Source organism: Boleophthalmus pectinirostris, unplaced genomic scaffold (assembly GCF_026225935.1).
Source record: "Boleophthalmus pectinirostris isolate CB_2022bp ecotype Guang Dong unplaced genomic scaffold, ASM2622593v1 HiC_scaffold_4, whole genome shotgun sequence".
NCBI classification, from domain to species: Eukaryota; Metazoa; Chordata; class Actinopteri; order Gobiiformes; family Gobiidae; genus Boleophthalmus; species Boleophthalmus pectinirostris.
Genome location: NW_026571353.1, coordinates 34,817,997 through 34,839,808, shown reverse-complemented (window position 1 = coordinate 34,839,808; position 21,812 = coordinate 34,817,997). Strand labels below are relative to the sequence as shown.

The 21,812-nt window shown below is 39.2% G+C and overlaps 1 protein-coding gene across 4 annotated transcripts; it reads left to right on the top strand.

Annotated features, from left to right (window-relative positions):
* Nucleotides 1-1,487: 1,487 nt before the first annotated feature.
* LOC110153485 (G-protein coupled receptor-associated protein LMBRD2B-like) lies at nucleotides 1,488-21,080 on the top strand. 4 transcript variants are annotated; one of them, XM_055161569.1, is made up of 19 exons: nucleotides 1,531-1,615; nucleotides 2,601-2,800; nucleotides 4,173-4,395; nucleotides 6,050-6,090; nucleotides 6,504-6,596; nucleotides 7,169-7,336; nucleotides 7,633-7,843; nucleotides 8,527-8,601; nucleotides 9,353-9,454; nucleotides 11,076-11,259; nucleotides 12,710-12,891; nucleotides 12,976-13,109; nucleotides 13,859-13,961; nucleotides 14,252-14,349; nucleotides 14,429-14,532; nucleotides 15,234-15,277; nucleotides 15,352-15,418; nucleotides 17,566-17,653; nucleotides 17,732-21,080. In XM_055161569.1, the coding sequence occupies exons 3-19, from the start codon at nucleotides 4,222-4,224 to the stop codon at nucleotides 17,793-17,795; spliced, it is 1,932 nt and encodes a 643-aa protein (XP_055017544.1). In that variant the 5' UTR covers nucleotides 1,531-1,615; nucleotides 2,601-2,800; nucleotides 4,173-4,221; the 3' UTR covers nucleotides 17,796-21,080. The 4 variants fall into 4 exon arrangements, with proteins under 4 accessions (XP_055017542.1, XP_055017543.1, XP_055017541.1 ...); XM_055161568.1 differs by having other exon boundaries at nucleotides 1,525-1,615; nucleotides 2,640-2,800; nucleotides 12,710-13,109; XM_055161566.1 differs by having other exon boundaries at nucleotides 1,530-1,615; nucleotides 12,710-13,109.
* The last annotated feature ends 732 nt before the right edge of the window (nucleotides 21,081-21,812 follow it).

Genomic DNA, 21,812 nt, shown 5'->3' with positions numbered 1-21,812 from the left:
TATTCCTGCAACACTAACAGAACTTTTATATTGTTTTTAAGTTTTATTAATGTAGCTAACGATATTTTTGATCTTATGTCTAAATGTTATTAAAGCATGTTACTGTTCACGTATGATGTTTTTTGTGAAACATAAGGGTAAAAAAGGTAGGAGAACCCTTATTTGTTCATTTACAGTGTTGCAATAGAAAAGTACAGAGATACATTCAAGATATACAACCAAACATAAGAAAATGAAAAAATATATTTTTTCTTCATTATTTGTCTCCAAAATCAAAATGAAAAAACAGAAAAACAGAGTTTTTTCAGTTTTCGATTTTATGTTTAAATGAATTTACAGTGCGACTGGGGATGTTGTTGGGTGGTGGAAAGAATACTTTTAGGATCTCCTCAATCCCACCGTCACGTCTTCCGAGGAGGAAGCTGAGACTGGGGACTCGGAGGCGGATTCATCCATCACCCTGGCCGAAGTCACTGAGGTGGTTGGCAAGCTCCTTGGTGGCTCCGGGGGTGAATGAGATCTGTCCTGAGTATCTTAAGTCTCTGGATATTGTGGGGCTGTCTTGGCTGACACGTCTCTTCAGCAGGTAAGGTCTATTCCAGGGTACTGGAGAGGAGAATCCGGCCGAAAGTCGAACATCGGATCCGGGAGGAGCAGTGTGGTTTTTGTACGAGTCCGAGTGTGAAGCAACTGGGATGAGGATCAGTTCTTCCAAGTCTGAGGCCACGGTTCTCGACCAGAAAAAGGTGTCTTCCCTCTCCAGGGTGGTGGAGAATTCCTGCCTCAAGTGGAGGAGTTCAAGTATCTTGGGGTCTTGTTCATGAGTGAGGGGAGGATGGAGCATGAGATTGACAGGTGGATCGGTGCAGCTTCGGCAGTGATGCGGTCGCTGTATCGGACCGATGTGGTGAAGAGGGAGCTGAGCCGAAAGGCAAAGCTCTTGATTTACCGCTTAATCTACGTTCCTTCCCTCACCTATGGTCATGAGCTCTGAGTAGTGACTGAAAGGACGAGATCGTGGATACAAGTGGTCGAAATGAGTTTTCTCCGCAGGGTGGCTGGGCGCTCCCTTAGAGATAGGGTGAGGAGCTCAGTCACACGGGAGGAGCTCGGAGTAGAGCCACTGCTCCTCCACGTCGAGAGGAGCCAGATGAGGTGGCTCGGGCATCTGTTCCAGATGTCTCCTGGGCGCCTTCCTCAGGAGGTGTTCTGGGCATATCCCACCGGGAGGAGGCCCTGGGGAAGACCCAGGACACGCTGGAGGGACTATGTCTCTCGGCTGCCCCGTATAAGTGGAAGAAAATGGATGGATGTTTAATTTTGTTAATATATTTTTGTGAATGTGTAAAAAATAATTCTCGAGTCTGTTTTTGTTGAATCTTTTACAAATAAACTAATAATTATACAGTAAACTACAAATCTACTGTCGGAACACTATGTGAACTACAATACCCACAATCCCGCGCGGCATAAAACAAACAAGGAGACACCATGGAAGACACGCTGGCATTACGTCATCACGTTTCAAAGGTTGTTGTGTACAGTTTTCTGTGAGCAGCATGGGAACACCGTGTAACCGTACACTCTCTTATGAAAGAAAATACCGAGAATAAAGGTATGACAATGCAAATTAATACAAGTTTTATTTTATTTTTTACATTTAACTGAGGATAATCTCATTCAGAACAAGAGTAGTGTTAAACCGATAGAAAGGGAGCAACGTGTTAGCCTGCAACGAAAAACAAACCCAAGTGACATTATCTTATCTGTCAAACTTTGAACATGTATTATAAGTAATCTAATATTTCTAAGTGATTTCAACAAAGTAAAACGTCTTTTGTTATTTCATTAAACCACAGCAAACGCGCTCTACCTTACCTATGTTTCATCATCGCATTCTTGGAGTAATAAACAGATGTTAGGAAATGTTAAGCAATGAATGAACCGCTTGTTTTTGATATATGACTTGTAGTAAGACATTTATGGTACAAATAGCAGCAATCAGCGCATAAAAAGACCGTAAAATGTGTTGTCAAGGCAGTGTACCCACGAAATCTTATGTATTATGTAATTTTAGCTGTTTTCGTTTCCCCATTTTCACAGTACATAAACTTCCAATTCTGCAGTAGTACTAAATGTACAATTCTGACAAAGAAGATTTAATTGTGGTCATGTACTGGTAGGCTGGTATTGACCGTGACAACAAAAACTTTTATTTAAAGGTTCTATATTACACAAAATGCACTCTTGTTAGCTTTAAGCCATGTTATAATGTTGTTACCTCCTCATAAAACATACCTGGAGTTGTGTTTTGTTACATTCACACATTTTGAGTAACCCTTTATTATTAGTTTGTCTGAATCTCCAAAGCTCAAAATGCTCTGTTCCACCTTGTGATGTCATGAAGTGGTAGTTTGTCAATATAACAGCTACCGTTTACTTTTAGTTCAATAGAAATTGTCTGTTTTCTGTTTGTGAGAAGAACTAAAGAACCTAAATATGCAGGGTTTCTGTGTTAAACATGTGTGAATAAAAGAAAACACAACTTCAGGCGTGTTTGTGATGAGGAAACAACATTTTAACTTCCATCCATTCATCAGTTTTCTTCTGCTTTATCTGGGGCCGGGTCACGGAGGCAGCAGTCTGAGCGGGGAGGCCCAGATTTCCCTCTCCACGCACACTCCCTCCCTCCAGCTCTTCCGGGGGTATCCCAAGACATCCCCAGAGACGTAGTCCTTCCAGCGTGTCCTGGGTCTTCCCCGGGACCTCCTAACATTTTAAGATAGATCAGAAAATAGTGGTAATATGGGCCCTTTTCCAATTTTACTTTTTATTGAGAAAGCAGATTACACCTTGCCATGTATAAATTGAAATCACACGTTCCTGCTTTTACATTTTTAGAAAACATACACAAACTCGGAACAGGTTGAGGAGCCAGGGAACCTCTTTCACAGTTTAACAGAATATTGCAGCTATGAAGTAGTTTTATATGACGCCTGATCTCACCGGCTTTACGTGCTCTGCCCATTTAGACCACATCTTGTAAAATAAGTCCAGCTGCACTTTCAATAAAAATAAAACCTTTTCCATCGTGTAGATCTCTTGCACAATGTCTGTCCAGTTCTGAATTGTCGGTCGTTCAGGTTTAAGCCACTTCCTTGTTATTGCCTTTTTACTTGCTGCCAATAGAATATAGAGTAATCTCTTGTTTGTGTTGTTAAGACCAGTATGTACGGAAGCCGAGAGGGGTCACAACAAACGCAAACGCCGCAACAAATACAAATGTGACAACACAACAAAAAGCCACAACAAACCAAAAAAAGCCACAACGGAAATGACCGCGGGACTCTATTTTAATGCAAACGCCACAACACAAACGCAAATGCACATTAAAAAGCCACAACACATTAAAATGCCACAACGGAAATGACCGCAGGACTCTATTTTCTGACGGACCGATCAAGCAGCAAGTGAAGAAGAAGAACTACAACGTGAAACAAATAATGATAAAACAATAAATTACTTTTACTTATGTTTCCAACTTCTCCGTTCCTTTACTTTTCACGTTGTAGTTCTTCTTCTTCACTTGCCGCTTGATCGGTCAGTCGGAAAATAGAGTCCCGCGGTCACTTCCGTTGTGGCTTTTTGATGTGTTGTGGCTTTTTAATGTGTTGCGGCATTTGCATTTGTGTTGTGGCGTTTGTATTTGTTGCGGCGTTTGCATTAAAATAGAGTCCCGCGGTCATTTCCTTTGTGGCTTTTTTTTGGTGTGTTGTGGCTTTTTGTTGTGTTGTCGCATTTGTATTTGTTGCGGCGTTTGCGTTTGTTGTGACCCCTCTCGGCTTCCGTAAATATGGGCCCTTTTAATCTCCTAAAACAATTTCCCTTTGAATAAGTCACCTTTTTAGCCCAGCGAATAATTAAGTGATTAATAAGTGTGTTACAAATTTATAATAAATGTTTGTAGTTTAAAAGATACACATTTCTGTATCAATACCTGTAATGCAAGAATTCTGTAAAGATTTATTGCAGATATTTTAAGTACAGCCCTCTTCTGCTGTTCTCTAATTGCTGTCATGTGATAATAGCTTTGTATTCAATTATACAAATCATTTTACCCATTCCGCTCATACTCTGGTAATTTTCTGTCTCTGTCTCTGTCTGTCGCCTAGGCCTCCTCTTCGTCATGAGACCTTAACATAGTTTCATTCATCGGGCGTTATGAGTGGTGCGGTGCTCGCGGTTGTGGTTGTTCTGGTTTTCTTCTTGGCCCTGTTCCTCCTGCACAGATATGGAGACCTGAAGAGGCAGCAGCGACTCGTGCTTTTGGGGACTCTGCTGGCCTGGTACCTCTGCTTCCTCATCGTATTCATCCTCCCCTTTGACGTCAGCACGGTACTTATTACACTTATTTATTTTATTTATTTTATTTGTATGCTGAGCAATCCAGTCAAGTTAGTTAGGTATAAGGAATTTTGTAACAGTACTACAATTTCAGACTTGATTTCAATACAGATTCTGATACCACAATGATAATAATTAAAAAAAACATTAAATAGTACTTTCTTTTCTATTCGCATGTGGTCTTATATATAGCTGTGTAATCCCTCAGTGGTCCATGGGCGTATACTAGTCTATGTGCTCTAATACTTGTTCTGATACAGCTCAAAATGATTCTAAAGCTATTCAGGAAAGGCTAATTTCTGTTTGTGAATGTGACTTTTTTTTTGCGTGCTCATATTACTTATTTCTTAATTATTTATTTGTAAAGGGACAGCACATATTAATGAACATAAAAATGTTAATATGTAAAGATTATAGCTAGTGTGGTTAATTTCCATCTTCAGTCCCTCGGCAGGTTGATGTAAAATCATCTACAGGTCAAGGAAAAGTACAACAACAATCACACAAAAGTACATAACGCCAGCACACTCACTATACGTACAACACACTCACTGTACATACAATTAATTTCAAACAGTTCATTTAAAGTTCAAAGTCAAGAGTTTAAGAGTTAAACCAAGAGTTAAACCAACCATCCCTCAAAATAAAAGAAAATGTAATTTGGTTAAACATGGCAACATATTTGACCATTGAACAACCACTGTTTTAAAGCTTTAGAAAATGCTGCCAGTGTTGAAAGTTCTCATATATATGCAGGCACTGTTTTCCATGTTTGATCTGCTCGATAAGCAAAAGAGAGCTGTCCAAAAGCACTTTTCCTAAACGGCACAGAGCAGTCTCCTCTAGAGTCTGCTCTGGTTTTGTGATTTGAATTGCTTTTCACAAACTTCTTCATTGGAGGTGCAGCAAGATTAATAAAACCTTTGTATACTAAAATTAAATCAGCATATTTAATTGTGTTGTCCCAATTTAGGAATTTGTATTTGTCAAGTATTTAGCAATTTTTATGGGCTTTTTATCTAATACCTTAAGTGTTTTTTTTAAAAAGACAGTTTCAGCTAATTTAAGAGTAGTTTTGCTTGTCAGAGTCCAACTAGTTATGCAATAATTTATGTGCAGCAAAATAACTGAATTCCAACACATATTTGCCAAGTTTGTTGTTAGATTATTTCTCATATGACGAAAATAACTAGACATGACTGTCTAGATTCAATACCAGTTTTAGTATGAAGTAGTCGATCAATACTTTTAACAACCCTAGGCTGTATTTACCTAAAGAAATTTGTGGTAGTATAAAGACTTGCTCTAGGCATTTGTCAACTTAAAGGAGGATATAAGCTATAAACTATGTAAACAGAGAAATATGAGTAACTAGAATGATGACAATGATGATATTACAACCTTTGGAACCTTATCAGTCAGTGATAATGATGAGTAATAACATGTTCTACTGTAAGCTCCCAAAATACATTTTAAATATGAAGGAGCTGCTATGGTTTCATAACACACACAAAAGTCTACAGCTCTGCTCAATATTTAGTTTGTACCTGTTTTTCCACTTTCATAGCATTTATTCCATTTAGTAGAAATACCTTTTTATTTTAAATTGTTGTTGGCTCATCTGCTGCTTATTTTGTTGTTTCAGACCATCTATAAACGATGCCTTGCCAACAGTGCCGCTGCAAGGTAAGACACTCTACTGACCCCATGTGGCAATCTTTAGAAATGCAATACTTGCCTCTTTTGAACGATGGATGAAAAATGATTAAAGGAAATAAGTGTAGCCTTACTTTTGTTTTTAAAAAGCTACAACAATCACATCTGAATCTGGGCTGCCAGTAAATTAACCTTCAGATAGAGGACAAAGTTTGCCTCATTCTCAGTGTATGGGCATGTCTCACGTGAAAGATCAGAACCTCCAGAATTCCCTCACTGAGCTGCAGAGGCTGCACTAGCACTGACTCATGACTGGCTGCAGGTGCTGGGCTTTAGGTAGTGAATGAGATTCAGATCAGAGACAGTTTTGCTCCATGCCCAGTTCATTCATAATAATGTGACCATGTTGTGTTTTAACGTGTTGTGTTTATGTAACTGTGCAGTGAAGAGTGTGAGCAGCCGTGGAGTTACATCCCTGAGGGGGTCCTGCCCGTGTTCTGGAGAGTCGTGTACTGGACCTCACAGTTTCTAACATGGTGGGCCCCTTTTACATACATGTTACTAAAAAACTTTTTTAAAACAATTTTTTATAATAAGTCAAATCAGAACAGCCCATATTTTTTTGCATCCCATCGGAAAGGTGCTTGGTTGAGGTTCAGCGATTGCACAAAATAGTATTTTATTGTAAAATTTAAACAATTGCAGAAATTACAATTTAAAACATTTTCTTTTATCTAATCAGGTGTTACAGTGGAGCACCAGTGGTTTTGCGTCACATTTCCTGGTATGAATGTGGTGTGGGCAGCTGTGACTGCAATAGTGTGTGTGTGTGGAGTGAATGAATAATCCACCATAAGTGCTTTGGGTTTCTTGAAAGGCACTATATAAATCCACTTATTAATTAATTAAATGATCAAAATTGTTCTCCTTTTTATATGTACCAGATATTTTAAATTACCATGATGTCCAAAACAATTTTTTTGATATAATGCCCACCTCTACTGCAAGACTTATTTTTGAGATTTTCTGAATGTTTTTATTAATGTGTGTTGTATATATGTATAGTGTATATTTAAATGTTTACTTTAAATATTGTGTTTTGGTTCAGGCTTTTGCTGCCCTTCATGCAGTCCTACGCTCAGTCAGGAGCTTTCTCCAGAATGGGGAAAATAAAAACAGCTCTAATCAAGAATGCAATCTACTACGGGACCTACCTCGTCATCTTTGTCTCTCTCCTCATATATGTGGTCATACATCTCAAGTGGAAATTCAAATTGTGAGTTTTTGGAAAGAGTTTAAATATATCTATGTGTCTTTAAAAACTGTAACTTTTCTTGTAGATTATCATCTATCTGTTGAGATGTTATTGCTTTGCCTAGAATATTCCATACTAGACATTAATCTGTTTCCATAGAGACATGAGTCATGTTAAGCCACCAGGCCAAATGAAAATTCCCCTTCATTTTACCCTATAGACCTTTTCAAAAACAAACTTTGAAAGCTTGCTTAGGGCTAATTAGGATGTTTAAACACATGATCCTAATGATCCTAAAGCTTTATTTGTGTTTTCAGTCGGGAGCTCCAGACGGTCTGTATCACGGCAGCCAACACGTGGGGTCTGTTCCTCCTGGTTCTGCTGTTGGGCTATGGGCTGGTCGAAATCCCACGCTCCTGTTGGCTCTCGTCAAACCCGACCTACCTCCTCAACAAGACCTATTTTAAAGTGGCTAAAATGGCGATAGAAAAGGCAGCTGCAGAGGAGGATCTCGCCGATGTTATGGAGGTGAGAGAGTGTCACCTGTTACCTGTAATTTAAAGGTTCTATATTACACAAAATTTACTCTTGTGAGCTTTAAACCATGTTGGTATGTCATCAGAACATACCTGGAGTCACGAAGGACTGATGCAGAGCTCCGCTCCCCACAGGGCTAAGAGCAGCCATTGCCCAATCACGCTTTGCAGACAACCTGTTTTGCAGGCTCAGGGTTCTCCCTCTCTCTCTCATGTCCAAGATTAGTCCTGGTTTAGACCTGGTTTAGTCCTGGTTTAGTTCTGGTTAAGTCTTGGTTTAAACCTGGTTTAGTCCTGGTTTAGTCTTCGTGTCCTACTGATGTTCAGTAATGTTAAAAGTCGCCTCAATTAGTCCTGCATGAAGTTGGACTTTATTTGCTGTTACAAAAATGGTTTATGAATGCACTTTAAAAAAAAAAAAAGAAAATGCAATCTTAAAAAATATAAGATGCATTTACTTCAAAGTCCTGTGTGGGGGAGGACAGGTGGAGGGGAGTTTGGGCGGGGGGGTGGGGGGTGGGGGCAGCTGTCTTTATGTACTCTAAGGGGAGGCTCACACACCCAATTTGAAAATGCCTGGTCTAATTGGATTTTGATTTATTGATTTGTTATATTAAATGAAAATCCTAGATACTATTTTTTGTAATTACATGATGTATTTTTCTTGTTTTCCAGGAGGTTGCTGCTGTGCATCAGTCTGTAAACAGCAACAATTCTTTAAGGAAACGTGTGGATACCATCATATCAAAGGTAAAAACAAGAGCTACTTCAGCTGTTCTTATTACAGTTTCAGTTTCAAATAATATCACAGGATCAGTCAGTAATGTTTAACTCAAATGTGAGCTGCTCAGATGAATTATGAGGTTCAACATTTGTGCCTTTACCTTTTTGAATTCTCATGGCAAAGTAGAATGTAATCAATAGAAACATTTGACCATTGTCCCCATCTTTTTCCAGTGTTCAGTGAGTAACAAATAACTTAACACGTTTTAATTAAGACTCAGCTGGTCTAGGGTGACCAGATTTTCAGAATTCTAAACTGGGACACACTGGGGTTAGGATGGTTGGTATGAATAAAATTGGGAAAAGAACGTGTAAGATTGTGCATTTTTGTGTCATTCTTGTGATCATTCGCCAACACAGATTTCTATATTTTGGCTAAATGACATTTTATGCTCCTCTTTACTGTTGGTGGGGATCAAATTAGACAAAAATTGTGATAGTCCTGTTTTAGACCTGTTATAGTCCTGGTTTAGTCTTAGTTTAGTCCTGGTTTAGATCAAATTGGTCAAAAATAGGGACACCTGGGACATTTCTTGTATAAAACTGAGACAAGTCACTGGTTTTGAATAACTCTACTGGGACGGGGGACACAGGGCTCATAACTGGGACTATCCCAGTTAAAAATTGACATCTGGTCAGCCTGAACTGGTCAGACGATGTCCTGCTCTCATTCTAAGATCCAGAGCAGTATTCATGTTTTTTTTTCATCTGATTCCAGTGTCCGGCTGTGTACCAGGAGGAAATGACCAGAGAAATAGACGGTTCACCTGTTTCACACGTTACTCCCAGCGTTGGAGGACTAGTTACACTCCACAAAAAGGTACTTGCAGTTTGGATTCTTTTAGTCAGACAACTTCATTCACACCTCTTTTGTTGAAAATCAAACACGTAAACCGGATGAACACTTGTATTGATCCCAGACTCTGGAAAATGCGTTGTTTAAATCCATCTTAAAACTTTTGTTGGCTTTGTTTGCTGTGTTTGTCCACTGTGGCCCCATAGCAACAGCTGAACATCCCTCCATAGACATACATGTAGAACACACTCACTACAAAGTACCAGTTGTGTTTCTTTGTTACGACCCAAAATAAACCAAAACATATGTAATAACGGACATGGAAAACAAAGTTAAGGATTAAATATTTTTTATTTTTTTTATTTTAAGAACCTTTAACTCGTGTCCAACAAAAAAACAACGTACCAAAGGAAAAGACCCAGGTGAGCTGGTCAACATAAAATAAGGACGGTGTGTTGGACAGGCCATCAGAGCTGCCAGTGCACACACAACGAAAACACAACCCCAAAAACTATCCCTATATAAACTACTATATAAACTAACAAACGAAAACAGGACGTCTGGACTCACCAGGGCAAACAAAAAAGGCGAGGCTAACAAAAACAACTAACAAATCGGCACTGGATCCAGCAGGAGGCAGCTCCCCAGTGCGAGGACGAGAGCGAGCACGCTGGACTTGTGCTATTTAAAGACTCCTAGGCAGAAATTAGGAGCAAACAAAAAAAACAGGGTTCCCACAGTCATGGCAATCCTGGAAAAGTCATGGAAACTGAAACTGTCATTTTCCAGGCCTGAAAAAGTCATGGAATTTTAGTATCTCTTTAACACAACTACAGTGTCCTGTTAAATTATCATTAGGCTGTTATGATTATTTCTGAGCATATGTACCTTTTGTTTAGCCTGATTCATCAGCCGGTTTCACTTCGTTTCACTTCATACAAACCGTCTGACCTCGCAGTGTTAGAATTCATTCGCTCGACAGTAGGTGGGTACTTGTATTATTTAACCAGTCGCTGCTATTTGGTTGTCACGTATGTAATGCGCAGCTACATGGGCTAACTGGTATATTAAGCTTTTCCCAAATCCCGTAAGAAGAAGGGCAATAACGTCTAATCGTTGACAACACAGAATGTCTGGCTCTTCGCTGATTGGCTGGTGCCCGAACTTGCACTTCCGGGGTTCTTGCAAACCGTCTAGTGTTTTCCGATTCCTGACCTAGTTGCTGGAGAAAACTGAAATTGAGCGGAGGCACTAGGTGGCGCCAGCCTGGCTACCTTTTGTTTAAAAGAGACGACAATAAAAGCACTGACAATATTTTGAATGTTAAAAAATTTTAATACCAAACCATTAGGTGAGTGGAACGGGTTAACATTTCATATTTAGTCCTAAAAGTCTGATCAATTCTACACATGTGATGCTGTAAAGTCATGGAAAATTCACTTTAGATCATGAAAAAGACATGGAAAAGTTTTGAAATTTGAATGAAAAAGAGCTGGAATCCTGAAAAAAAAAACTTTAAACGTTCAAAAATAGGAATAACTTGCAAAAAACAAAACTGTGAAAAATACTGCAAAAAATAGACAACAATAAAAATACAGGGGAAAACAGAAGGTGCCCAAACGTCACATTCTGACTTGCCTCGTAGGTGATCCTTTGTGTGCAGAGGAGCAACCGTGTCCTGGTGCAGTGGCCCCTCCTCTTAAACCAGGCGTTTCATTTAGAAGATGTGTCTAAGAGTAAGGCCTCTCCGGTCAGGTACTTCATGCACAGCTTCGACTCAGATCAACCTGCGGGATGGGTCCAAAAGTTCCTCTATACGCCCTCTGTTGGTGAGTTTTATACAGCAGACACATTGTTCACCTATACTGTGTTTTGGAAATGCAATTATGTAATTTTAGCTGAAAAGAAAATTATTAAAGGCCTTATACCAAATTTCTTTCCCATGTATATGAGAAAAATGTGTCTTGCCGCAGAACAGATAAATATTTTGTAAGTAATAAGTAATATACATTTCTTGTCCAGTAATTAGGAAAACTACTGTATTTTTCGGACTATAAGTCACACTTTTTTCATGGTTTGGGTGTTTCCTGCGACTTATACTCCAGTGCGATTTATATATTAAAATTTTCACACTGAAGTCGTGAGAGGCTCTAGTCTTGTGTGTCAGTATCTGCTGCTCCTGTTCCTCCTGTACCACTGTCACTTGGCTCTACTGCACATGTCTCCGGCAGAAAGAGCCTCTGTCCTGCTGCAAGTCGTGAAATATTCAGCCCGAAAACGGTAATCGAGCAGCAGAAAGAAAGTTTGGAGTGAGTGAGAAACTTGTGAGGGACTGGAGAAAGCGGGGATGGAGAACACAGCTACACGGTAACCAGGAGGATGCACCATGAAACTTTCCTGGAAGTCACTGGATGGACGGACAAAGCCTGGACTTCAGTGACACCGAAACCATCCTGTCAGGATTCAGAAAGGCCAGAATAATTCTAACTGGAACTGATGCTGAGTCTGAAGACAGCGACACAGAAGAGGAAGCGGCGCTCTGTTTACCTCCAGAGGTCGTGGAGTTGTTCAGAAGTGACACCGAGGATGAAGAATTGAATGGATTTAGTGATTTGGAGTGAGATGGAGAGTTTGTTAAACTTGTTCTGCTCTGTTGTTTATGTTATAATTTATCTGAAGAACTGTTCATATGTGACGTTAACAGTCTGTTGTTCTCTCTTCTATTGTTTTTACTAGAACTTGACTTTCAAGATGAAATATCGGTTCCTGGTCTCTGATGTTATAAAATAAATTTCCCCAAAAAAGTTCGACTTATATATGTTTTTTTTTCTTCTTCATTACACATTTTTTGGCTGGTGCGATACTCCGGAGCAACTTCTTAGTCCAAAAAATATAGCACCTTAAAAACGTGAAAAATACAACTAGTACATTTTAAAGGCTTTGTAGTCGTCCAAAGTTATTCCTCACGAGTTAATAAATGCTTTTCAGAACAGCCAGAAACCAGTTTTGTCGTCACATTGAAGCTAACAACGACTAGCAGGCTAACACGTACTTCCTGATTATCAATAAAAATTTGAAACGTTTTATAATTTGATGCAGACTTAGACTTATTTTGACCTCCAGAGCTGCTTATATAATATATCTGTACTGGGGCAAGACACATTTTGATCAAACGTGAAAAAAGTAAAGGTACAGGCCCTTGAATTGCTCAGCCGTAATTCATGCTGTTGTAATTTTAGTATTTATAGCTAAAAAATAATCATCTCGTGTCTTTCACAGAGTGGTACTGGGAGTGTGTTCTGAAGCAGGTGTTCTATAAGATGGTGGCCGTGCTCCTGTGCCTCCTCTCCGTCACCGTGGTCTGGTCCGAGTGCACGTTTTTCAGCACCAAGCCAGTGCTCTCCCTCTTCGCCGTCTTTGTACAAACGGCAGAAAAACATTACAACTACATCTGTATTGAGGCAGGTGCAGCGTTCAGCTTAAAAGATCCCGAAACAAACGTAGAGATTCGTGTGTATAATGTTTTTTTTTTTTGTTCTCTGCAGATGGTGTGCTTTGTTGGCATCCTCTTCCTCTGTGTCTGTGTTTACTCCACCGTCTTCAGCATCAGATTTTTTAACTACTATTACCTGGTCCCGCACCATCAGACCGACTCCTACAGCCTGCTGTTCAGTGGCATGTAAGTACCACTGTCGATTTCAATACAGTACAATATTTTATCTGAGACAAAAGGCAAAGCTCGTGATTTATGTTCCTGCTCTCGCCTATGGTCCCTGGTTCAGTCTGGTTCAGTCCTGGTTCAGTCCTGGTTCAGTCCTGGTTCAGTCCTGGTTTAGTCCTGGTTTAGTCCTGGTTCAGTCCTGGTTCAGTCCTGGTTTTATTCCTGGTTTAGTCCTGTTCACTTCTGGCTCAGTCCTGGTTTAGTCCTGGTTTAGTCCTGGTTCAGTCCTGGTTTTATTCCTGGTTTAGTCCTGTTCACTTCTGGCTCAGTCCTGGTTTAGTCCTGGTTTAGATTGCTGGTCCTTCTCTCACCTGTGGTCCCAGGTTCACTCCTGGTTCAGTGCTGGTTCAGTCCTGGTTCAGTCCTGGTCATGAGCTTTGGTTAAAGGCTGAAAGGACAGGAAGTCAGACACTTGCTGTTAACTGAGTTTCCTCCTCAGAGTGACTGTCTCCCTTAGAGACGGGGTGAGGAGCATAGTCACGCAGGAGGAGCTCGGAGTAGAGCCGCTGCACCTCCATGTCGAGAGGAGCAGCTGAGGTTGCTCTGGGGAGGACAGGACACACTGGAGGGACTGTCTCTCTTGGCTGGCCTGGGAACGACTCGAAGAGCCGGCGGAAGTGTCTGGGGTGGTGGAAGTCTGGGCATCTCTGCTCAGCCCCAGATAAATCAGACGAAGATGGATTTTAATCTAAATCTTGTTCTTTCAGGTTGTTTTGCCGTTTGACGCCTCCTTTGTGCCTTAACTTCCTCGGCCTTATTCACATGGATTCATCGGTTTCACAGCAGATCATTCCAACATCCTACACGTCTGTGAGTTACGCTGAAGAATTTAAGAAAGCTTTTTATTTACATTTTCTGTCAAATATTGAGCTCAAGATGTTTTAAAATTTGGATTCAGTTGAGATTTTAGACACGCCCAGACTCAAATATGAACTGCTAAACTAATACAAGAATCACAGGCATTTCTGAACATATTAGAGATTTAAATGACTGGATTATACAAACATGAACCAGGTCTTATTCAGTTTTTCAGGAGGACATTGTGTTATTTCAATAATCCAATAAGCATTACATTTTTAATTGTATTTATTTATCCCTAGGTCATGGGTTCGATGAGTCTGCTGTCCTTCATTTCTAACGGGTTCTACATTTACTACCCCATGCTCATTCTGTTACTCTGCTTTGCCACGTATTACAAGTAAGTCATTCATCTTTGAAAACCTCAGCGGCAACCAAGCAAAAACCACAAACACGATATCATGTTTCTATGTCTGTAGTTTCGGTTCTCGCTGTTTGAATCTCCTGGGCTTCCATCAGTACATTTCAGACGATGAAATTACGTCTGATCTTGTGGATGAAGGAAAAGACCTTATAAGAAGAGGTAAACACTTGATGATTATAGTTTAATAATTTAAAGGTCCCATATTACAATATTTTCTGATCTATGTTAAAATGCTTTAATACCTGGAGTTTAAATGTTTCATTCACACAAGTTTAACTCACAAATCCTGCACTTTTAGGCTGAATTCTTCTCTCAAACATCTTATGTTAACTTGAAAACTACCACTTCATGACATCACAAGGTGGAACAGAGCATTTTGAGCTTTGGAGATGTACACAGATTAAAACGTGTAATGTGCATGAAACAAACCACAACTCCACGTCTGTTTTTGAGGAGGCAACAGCATTATAACATGGCTTAAAACTCACAAGAATCAATTTTGTGTAATATAGGACCTTTAATTAATTTAATGACTGTAAATGGAAACAACTTTTTATTATTTTAATGTCTCTGTACAATGTCCCTTCACATAAAGACTAAACTAAAAATATTTTCTTTCAGTTGGGTGACGATTTCTGTCTATCTCGTGATATAGAATATACTTAATATTATTCACAAATAAGAGTTTGTTTCCTTTTTTTATTATGGTAATGCAGTTTTTTCTTGGTCAGTTTATATTAGTATTTAGTGCATATACAAGAAAACAAATCGTTTTTTATTAATCGAATATCCATGACCCAAACAGAGAGGGCACAAGTTCCTGATGTGACATGCAAACTTTTGAGTGTTTTCTTTTGCAGAGAGAAGAAAAAAACAGAAAATGGAGGGAGACAATCGTGGAGCGGTGAGACTTTTAACAAACTTTCTTTTACTGATGCTGAAAACATGTTACAAATGAGTTTTATTTCTGTGTTTTAGACGTGGAGGGAGCGTTACGCAGAGGACAGAAACGGAGCCACTACAGCTGGAAAGATTAAAAACTCTGGTATGGATTATAATGAAGATCACAATTTGTATTTGTTTCTGGTTGTACAAAAAAGAAAATAGCTGAAGTATTTTTTACATTTGAGCAGACATAGGTACAATAGCCAAGGATTTTCTTCAAGTTAGAGTACTGTTACTTTAAAATAATATTATTCAAGTACAATTACAAAGTAGTAGTCCAAGAAATTACTTAAATAAGAGTAAAAAACTTCATCTGATGTATAATTTGTATGAGTTAATGCAACTGGAAGAACAAAAAACATTAAATAATGAACAAAATCTTTTTTTTTTTTCAAAGTATGCGACAAACTAAATCAGGAGACATCAAACTAAGGCCACACCCCTTTGACCGGCCCGCAGCCCCTCGGCCCCCCACCAGTTGAATATATTGAACATACATATTTAAATTATTATATGATGTATTTACATTTGCTGCCAAATTTTCATCACCTGACAAACTCGAGATCAAACAGTGACAGTCAACGCACACGCAGAGTTCTGTAGTGCAGTTTAGGACAGCAAAATGGCGAGTGTTAAAAGTACGAAAACTTCACAGAGAGTGCCGAGTTTTCAAAGAACAGTGGACGACCAGTTATTTTTTTGTTGTGAGGAGTGTGCAGTTTGTCTGATATGTAATGTGGCCGCCGTTTTCAAAGAATATAATCTGCGCTGTCAGGGTCAAACAATTCTGTTATACCGCCGACCTGACTCCGTCCCTGATCACAGTCAGGAGCTATAAAGTTTGGTGACCCCTGAACAAAATCATGGCCTATTGGCATCACCTACTTGTCTTCACTTAGACAGTTCAGTTTAATGCCATATGGTGGGAGACATCAGGCAAAGTACCGTATTTTCCGCACTATTAGGCGCTCTGGATTATAAGACGCACTGTCATTAAATGGTCTATTTTCGAACTTTTTTCACAAATAAACCGCACCGGACTTTAAACGAAACACAACAGTTGGATGGGTCAGTGGGACTTTGTTTGTTGCTTTGTTCACGGTGGGACTCGGCGTGTTGCAGTGACTCAGTTGTTCAGTTGTGTCTAGAAGTGGCACATTGCACTCGCTTTTTCGCTTCGTTCCTCCGTTCCGTTCCTCGTTGGCGTGGAGTGATGAGTGTGTCTGTGGGTGTGTTTGGCTGTGCGGTCGCTGTCTGCTCCGTGTGTGTTTGCGTGCGCTGCGGGTGGTGCGGCTTTGTAGTTTACTGAAGTCGTGCTGGGACACCTGAATGGATTCGTGTATGGGGCGCTCTGGATTGCGAGGCGAGCGGTCGTTTTTTGATGGGCTTAGAGCAGGCATGTCCAAACTATGGCCCGGGGGCCAAATGTGGCCCTCAGACAATTTTTTCTTGGCCCTCAGACTTCCAGGTGAATTGGCCCAAATGAACTTGCATCAATTAAAAAATATTTTTTTACTTTTACTTAAAGTTTTTTGAAAATCTACCTTATATTTCATGTTTAGTGTGTGGTTTTAAGGATTTTAGCATGAATAAAGACTGATGGTTCATTCTAACGTGTTAAACATGCACATATTTCAATTATTCACTGTATTTAGCACCAGTCTACGGCCGTCGATCGGCCCTCTGCTTCGTCTGTGTTTAGATATGTGGCCCTTGATGAAAAAAGTTTGGACACCCCGGCTTAGAGGCTTAAGAGTGCGTCTAATAGCCTGGAAAATATGGTGGTAACATTTCCATGGAAACAGGATGGTTGCGGATCTTCCTCCAGAAAAGTTACACCATGCACCTTTAATCAGTTAGTTGTTTAGAGTGTGCAAGGCCCACGAATATGCTATTATTTTATTTATTTTTTTTACTAAATGTTACTCAGTGCTTTAGGACATCCTGGTAGAGTGTATTTACTTACAAAAGATTTTGCTTTTTAATGCCATACAGTGAAACATTCCAGACAACGTAGTAACATCACCATGGAGAAAAGCGTTTCACAGACCCTCCACCAGAAAAGTTACACAATGCGCAAAAATCAGATAATGAACAGATTTGAGTGCGTTTGTAAACACACCGATGGCTAAAATTTCTTTTTCAGCCAAACTTTTCAACTTTCTCACCTTCAGTATAATTTGGAACAGTTAAATATCCTCCATTCACACATATAACGTAACCTCTTCTTTGGTTTTCTATTTTCAGTTGTTCAGTTCACCAAGAGAGATCCTGTGTTAGAAGAGCAGTCTGTGGGTTTATTACAGGATTGCATTGAGGATTCACCAGACACAAGGTATGACGTTATAATTTTACAGCTAAATATTATAATGTCCATTCATTATTAAAAGCTTTTCTCTAATTGTCATTTCAGATCCTCACCAGGAAGTTACCGGTCCATTTCCCATTCCAGAGTAAACATCTTTGACGATATTTAACTGGATTTAAAGGGCCGTATTGTGCTGTTTTTAGTTCAGTGTCATAATGTTGTTTCCTTCTCCAAAACATACCTGACGTCAGAGTCCTGCACCGGGTCGGGTACTCACAGGTACGGGCAAATAGTCGCTGAAAAGGGCGGGTTTTAACGTTCTGGAATTTTTCGAGCGGGTAGGCGGGCGGGTAGTAATTACATACAGGCAGGTCAGGACTAAACCAGGACTACACCAGGACTAAACCAGGTCTAAACGAGGACTGAACCAGGTCTAAACCAGGATTAAATTAGGACTAAACCAGGACTAAACCAAGTCTAAACCAGGTCTAAACCAGCATTAAACTTGGAATAAACCAGGTCTAAACCAGGACTGAATGAGGTCTAAACCAGGATTAAACTAGGTCTAAACCAGGTCTAAACAAGGACTGAACCAGGTCTAAATCAGGATTAAACTAGGACAAAACCAGGACTAAACCAGGTCTAAACCAAAAATGGACCCGTGCAGGACAGAGTTACTCAAACATGTGAATGAAACAAAACACAACTCCCGGTGTGTTTTTGAGGAGAAAACAACATTATAACATGACTCAAAGCTCACAAGAGTCAGACCTTTAATGCTTTACCGCATGTTCTCTGGATATCATGACATTTCATCCAACCAGGAATTTCTTGGGACATTGTCAAAATATTTATAGTAGAATGTTTTTGTTTGTAATGTTTTTGAAAATGTTAAATTATGAATACACAAAAACAGACACGACAACTCCAACCGTTTACTCCAGTATCCTTAATCATTTCTTTAAGTTAATATGTTGTAGTTTTGTTAATCATCTGTACTGTAATGACTGTGATAGTGAATGTACTGGTAACCCCTTAATAATAACTACAACTTATTTTGCCTTAAAGCTGCACTGCGTAACATTCCGAGTGGAAGTTCCGCTGTCTGATGTCTCCATGGAGATGTTATTGTTTTGTCTAGAATGTTCAACAGCATAGATTATAGAAAAAACAAAAAGGTAGAATGTTCTCTTGGAAATTGGATCAAAACTTTGGACACAACGAAATCCAGGCGCTCCAGAAAAGTAAAAGTTGCATACGGAAAAGTATCGTTAAAAGGCTTTTATTTAAATGGCCAAAAAAAATAAACAGAGGCCTATTAACGATACTTTTCCTTGTGCGACTTTTACTTCTTTGGAGTGCTTGGTTTTCATTGTGTTTAAAGCAGGATTGTCCAAACTTTTTTCATCAAGAGCCACATATTTAAACACAGACGAAGCAGATGGCTGATCAAGGGCTGTAGACTGGTGCTCAATACATTGAATAATTTAAATATGTGCATGTTTAACACGTTAGAACATTATTCACGCTAGCATCCTTAAAACCTCACACTAAAAATTAAATATCGGCTTTATCCAGGTAGATTTTCAAAAATCTTGCAATAAAAATTACATTTTTCATTGATGCAAGGTAATTTGGGCCAATTCTCCTGGAAGCCTGAGGGCCAAAAAATTTGTCTAAAGGCCGCATTTGGCCCACGGGCCATAGTTTGGACATGCCTGGTCTAAAGCATAGATTACATGAAACAGAAAAAGCACACCAAAGTTCTTAGTTCTTAGAGGTGCAAATGCAATAGCCTGATTCATCAGCCGGTTTCACTTCGTAAAAACCGTGTGACCTCGCAGCGTTAGAATTTGTTTGCTTGACAGTAGGCGGGTACTTTTTTCTTTAACCAATTACTGCTATTTGGTCGTGACGTATGTAATGCACTGCTAACGGGGCTAACTGGTATATTAAGCTTTTCCCAAATCCCATAGGAAGAAGGGAAATAACGTTTTTCCCCAGCTCTCGACATAAACATCTCAGGTTGAGCGGTCAGATCCACTGACCCACAGGTTGGCTGGTGTGATTCCAGCTCCCACAGATGAATGCTGTCGTTGTGTCCTTGGGCAAGACACTTAACCCACCTTGCCCACAGTGTCTGTGTACACTGGTGTGTGAATGGGTGAGTGGTTCCTTGTTGTAAAGCGCTTTGAGTGCCTTGAAGGTGGAAAAGCGCTATAGAAAAATGTGACCATTTACCATAAAATTCACCAAACATTCTCTTTGTTCCGGCTTTAAATCCTCGATCTCGGGAATCTTTGCCAACACAAAATGTATGGCTCTTCACTGATTGGAACTCGTTCTTCCGGGTTTTTGCAAACCGTCTAGTGTATTCCGATTCCTGACCTAGTCGCTGGAGAGAAATAAAATTGAGCAAAGGCACTAGGTGGTGCCAGCCTGACTTCAAATGCAAGGAACAGCAAAATAAAAGTGAAAAAATGCATAGCACACAAAATGGTCACCAGGCCAGGTGCTCATATATGCTCTGTCTTATATGAGCACCTGCGCTGGGAACCATTTTATGTACTGTGATCCAAAGTAAGAATAAAAGCTTTTGGACATTGGCCATCTGAGTGTGCTATGCATTTTTCACTATTATAAAGCACAGATTACACCTCTGTATCACAAGGGATACAAGCAGGCTACAGCACTACACTACATTACAGGTCAGATCTGTGGAGAGTCGCCCCTGTTCACAGAAGGAATTATTATTATATTTTTGAGCAACAGAAACACTCGTAATAAATAAATGCTAGATGGAAATGTTTAAAGTCATACCATGTAACATTCCGGGCTAAGCCATAACATCTCCATGGTGACAAGTGGTTGCGGACTCTCCACCAGAAAAAAGTCCCACAGTGCATCTTTAATAAAGTACAAGACATATTTCATAATGTACAAATAGTTTAGGAATGATTCAGGCTTTATAACTTCTGGGTTAGGTTAGGAGTTACAGGATTCAGTAGTTGTTAAACTTGAGTCATATAATTAACTATTTGTTCTTTATTAAAGGTGCATTGTGTAACTTTTCTATGTCTTTTCATGGAGACCAACCCAGACCAAGATCTGTGCAGAGGCGACGCCGCTCACAGTCAGAATGTCTGTTTTTCGATGTATTTTCGAGCTGTAAAACAACCTGTAATTGAATAAAAGTAAGGTAGAACCGTTTAAAGTCACACTGTGGAACATTCCAGGCAGAGCAATGATTTCTCCAGCAGGTGAAATGTTATACAGTGCACCTTTAAGACTGTAAATAGTTATCGAAATGTTACCGATGCATTGAAATCGTGTGTAGTTTTTTTTTTCTCCACCTTCCAATTGTGCCTAAAATTCATAAATTGCAAACATTTTGACTCGTACTTTGTGAACATCTTTGTATGTAATTTATTATTAAAATGCAGGACAATTTCAAGCACTTGTTGTCATTTAATTACTGTGCATCATGTAATATTCTCCACTGTTAAAATCAAACTTCTGTATTTGCAATTTCATTATCAATATAAAATAATCAGTGGAACATTTAGCACTTCTTTTTACACTTGCATTCATCAAAAGTACATATTTTAGTCAATTAAAATGTATTAATTATCAGACTTACCGTGCGTAAAGTAACTCTAACTATTAATATCAAGCATCTATATTTGTATTTCTATTATAACATAATAATTATCAGTTTTTTTTACACTTGCACATGTAAAAAAGTTTAAGTTTCAAACATGTTTAGACCTTCATTTTGTTGAAATTGTGTTTAAAGTATCCAATAATGTGCTTATTTTGTGTAAATTGTAACTTTTGGGTAGAATTCTTCCCGGTGCATTTAGAACAGGGGTGGGAAATTATTTTTTCATTGAGGCCACATGAGAAACAGAAAATATTGTGGAGAGCCAAAATGTTTAACTCAGTTCTGCATAATATTAATTGTATTTATTTATTTAAAAAATAATAATAATGAATAAATATCATTGTTTTGACAAGCTTGTAAGAGTTTATGTTATGACTAAGCACTGAAAAAGTGAAGTTGTCTTACAAAAAATGTTATTTAAAAAACACCTGTAAAATAAAAGCCATGCATTTTTTGTCCATGCATGAGGTAAAATTATAAAATATGTTTATTTTGTAATTCCAAATGAGCTTAAACAGGACA

Coding starts and splice junctions, on each gene's coding strand:
- LOC110153485 (XM_055161567.1), top strand. CDS start 4,222: ATGAGTGGTGCGGTGCTCGCGGTTGTGGTTGTTCTGGTTTTCTTCTTG. Junction 13,110..13,858: donor AGCCTGCTGTTCAGTGGCAT/GTAAGTACCACT, acceptor TTGTTCTTTCAG/GTTGTTTTGCCGTTTGACGC. Junction 17,654..17,731: donor GAGGATTCACCAGACACAAG/GTATGACGTTAT, acceptor TTGTCATTTCAG/ATCCTCACCAGGAAGTTACC.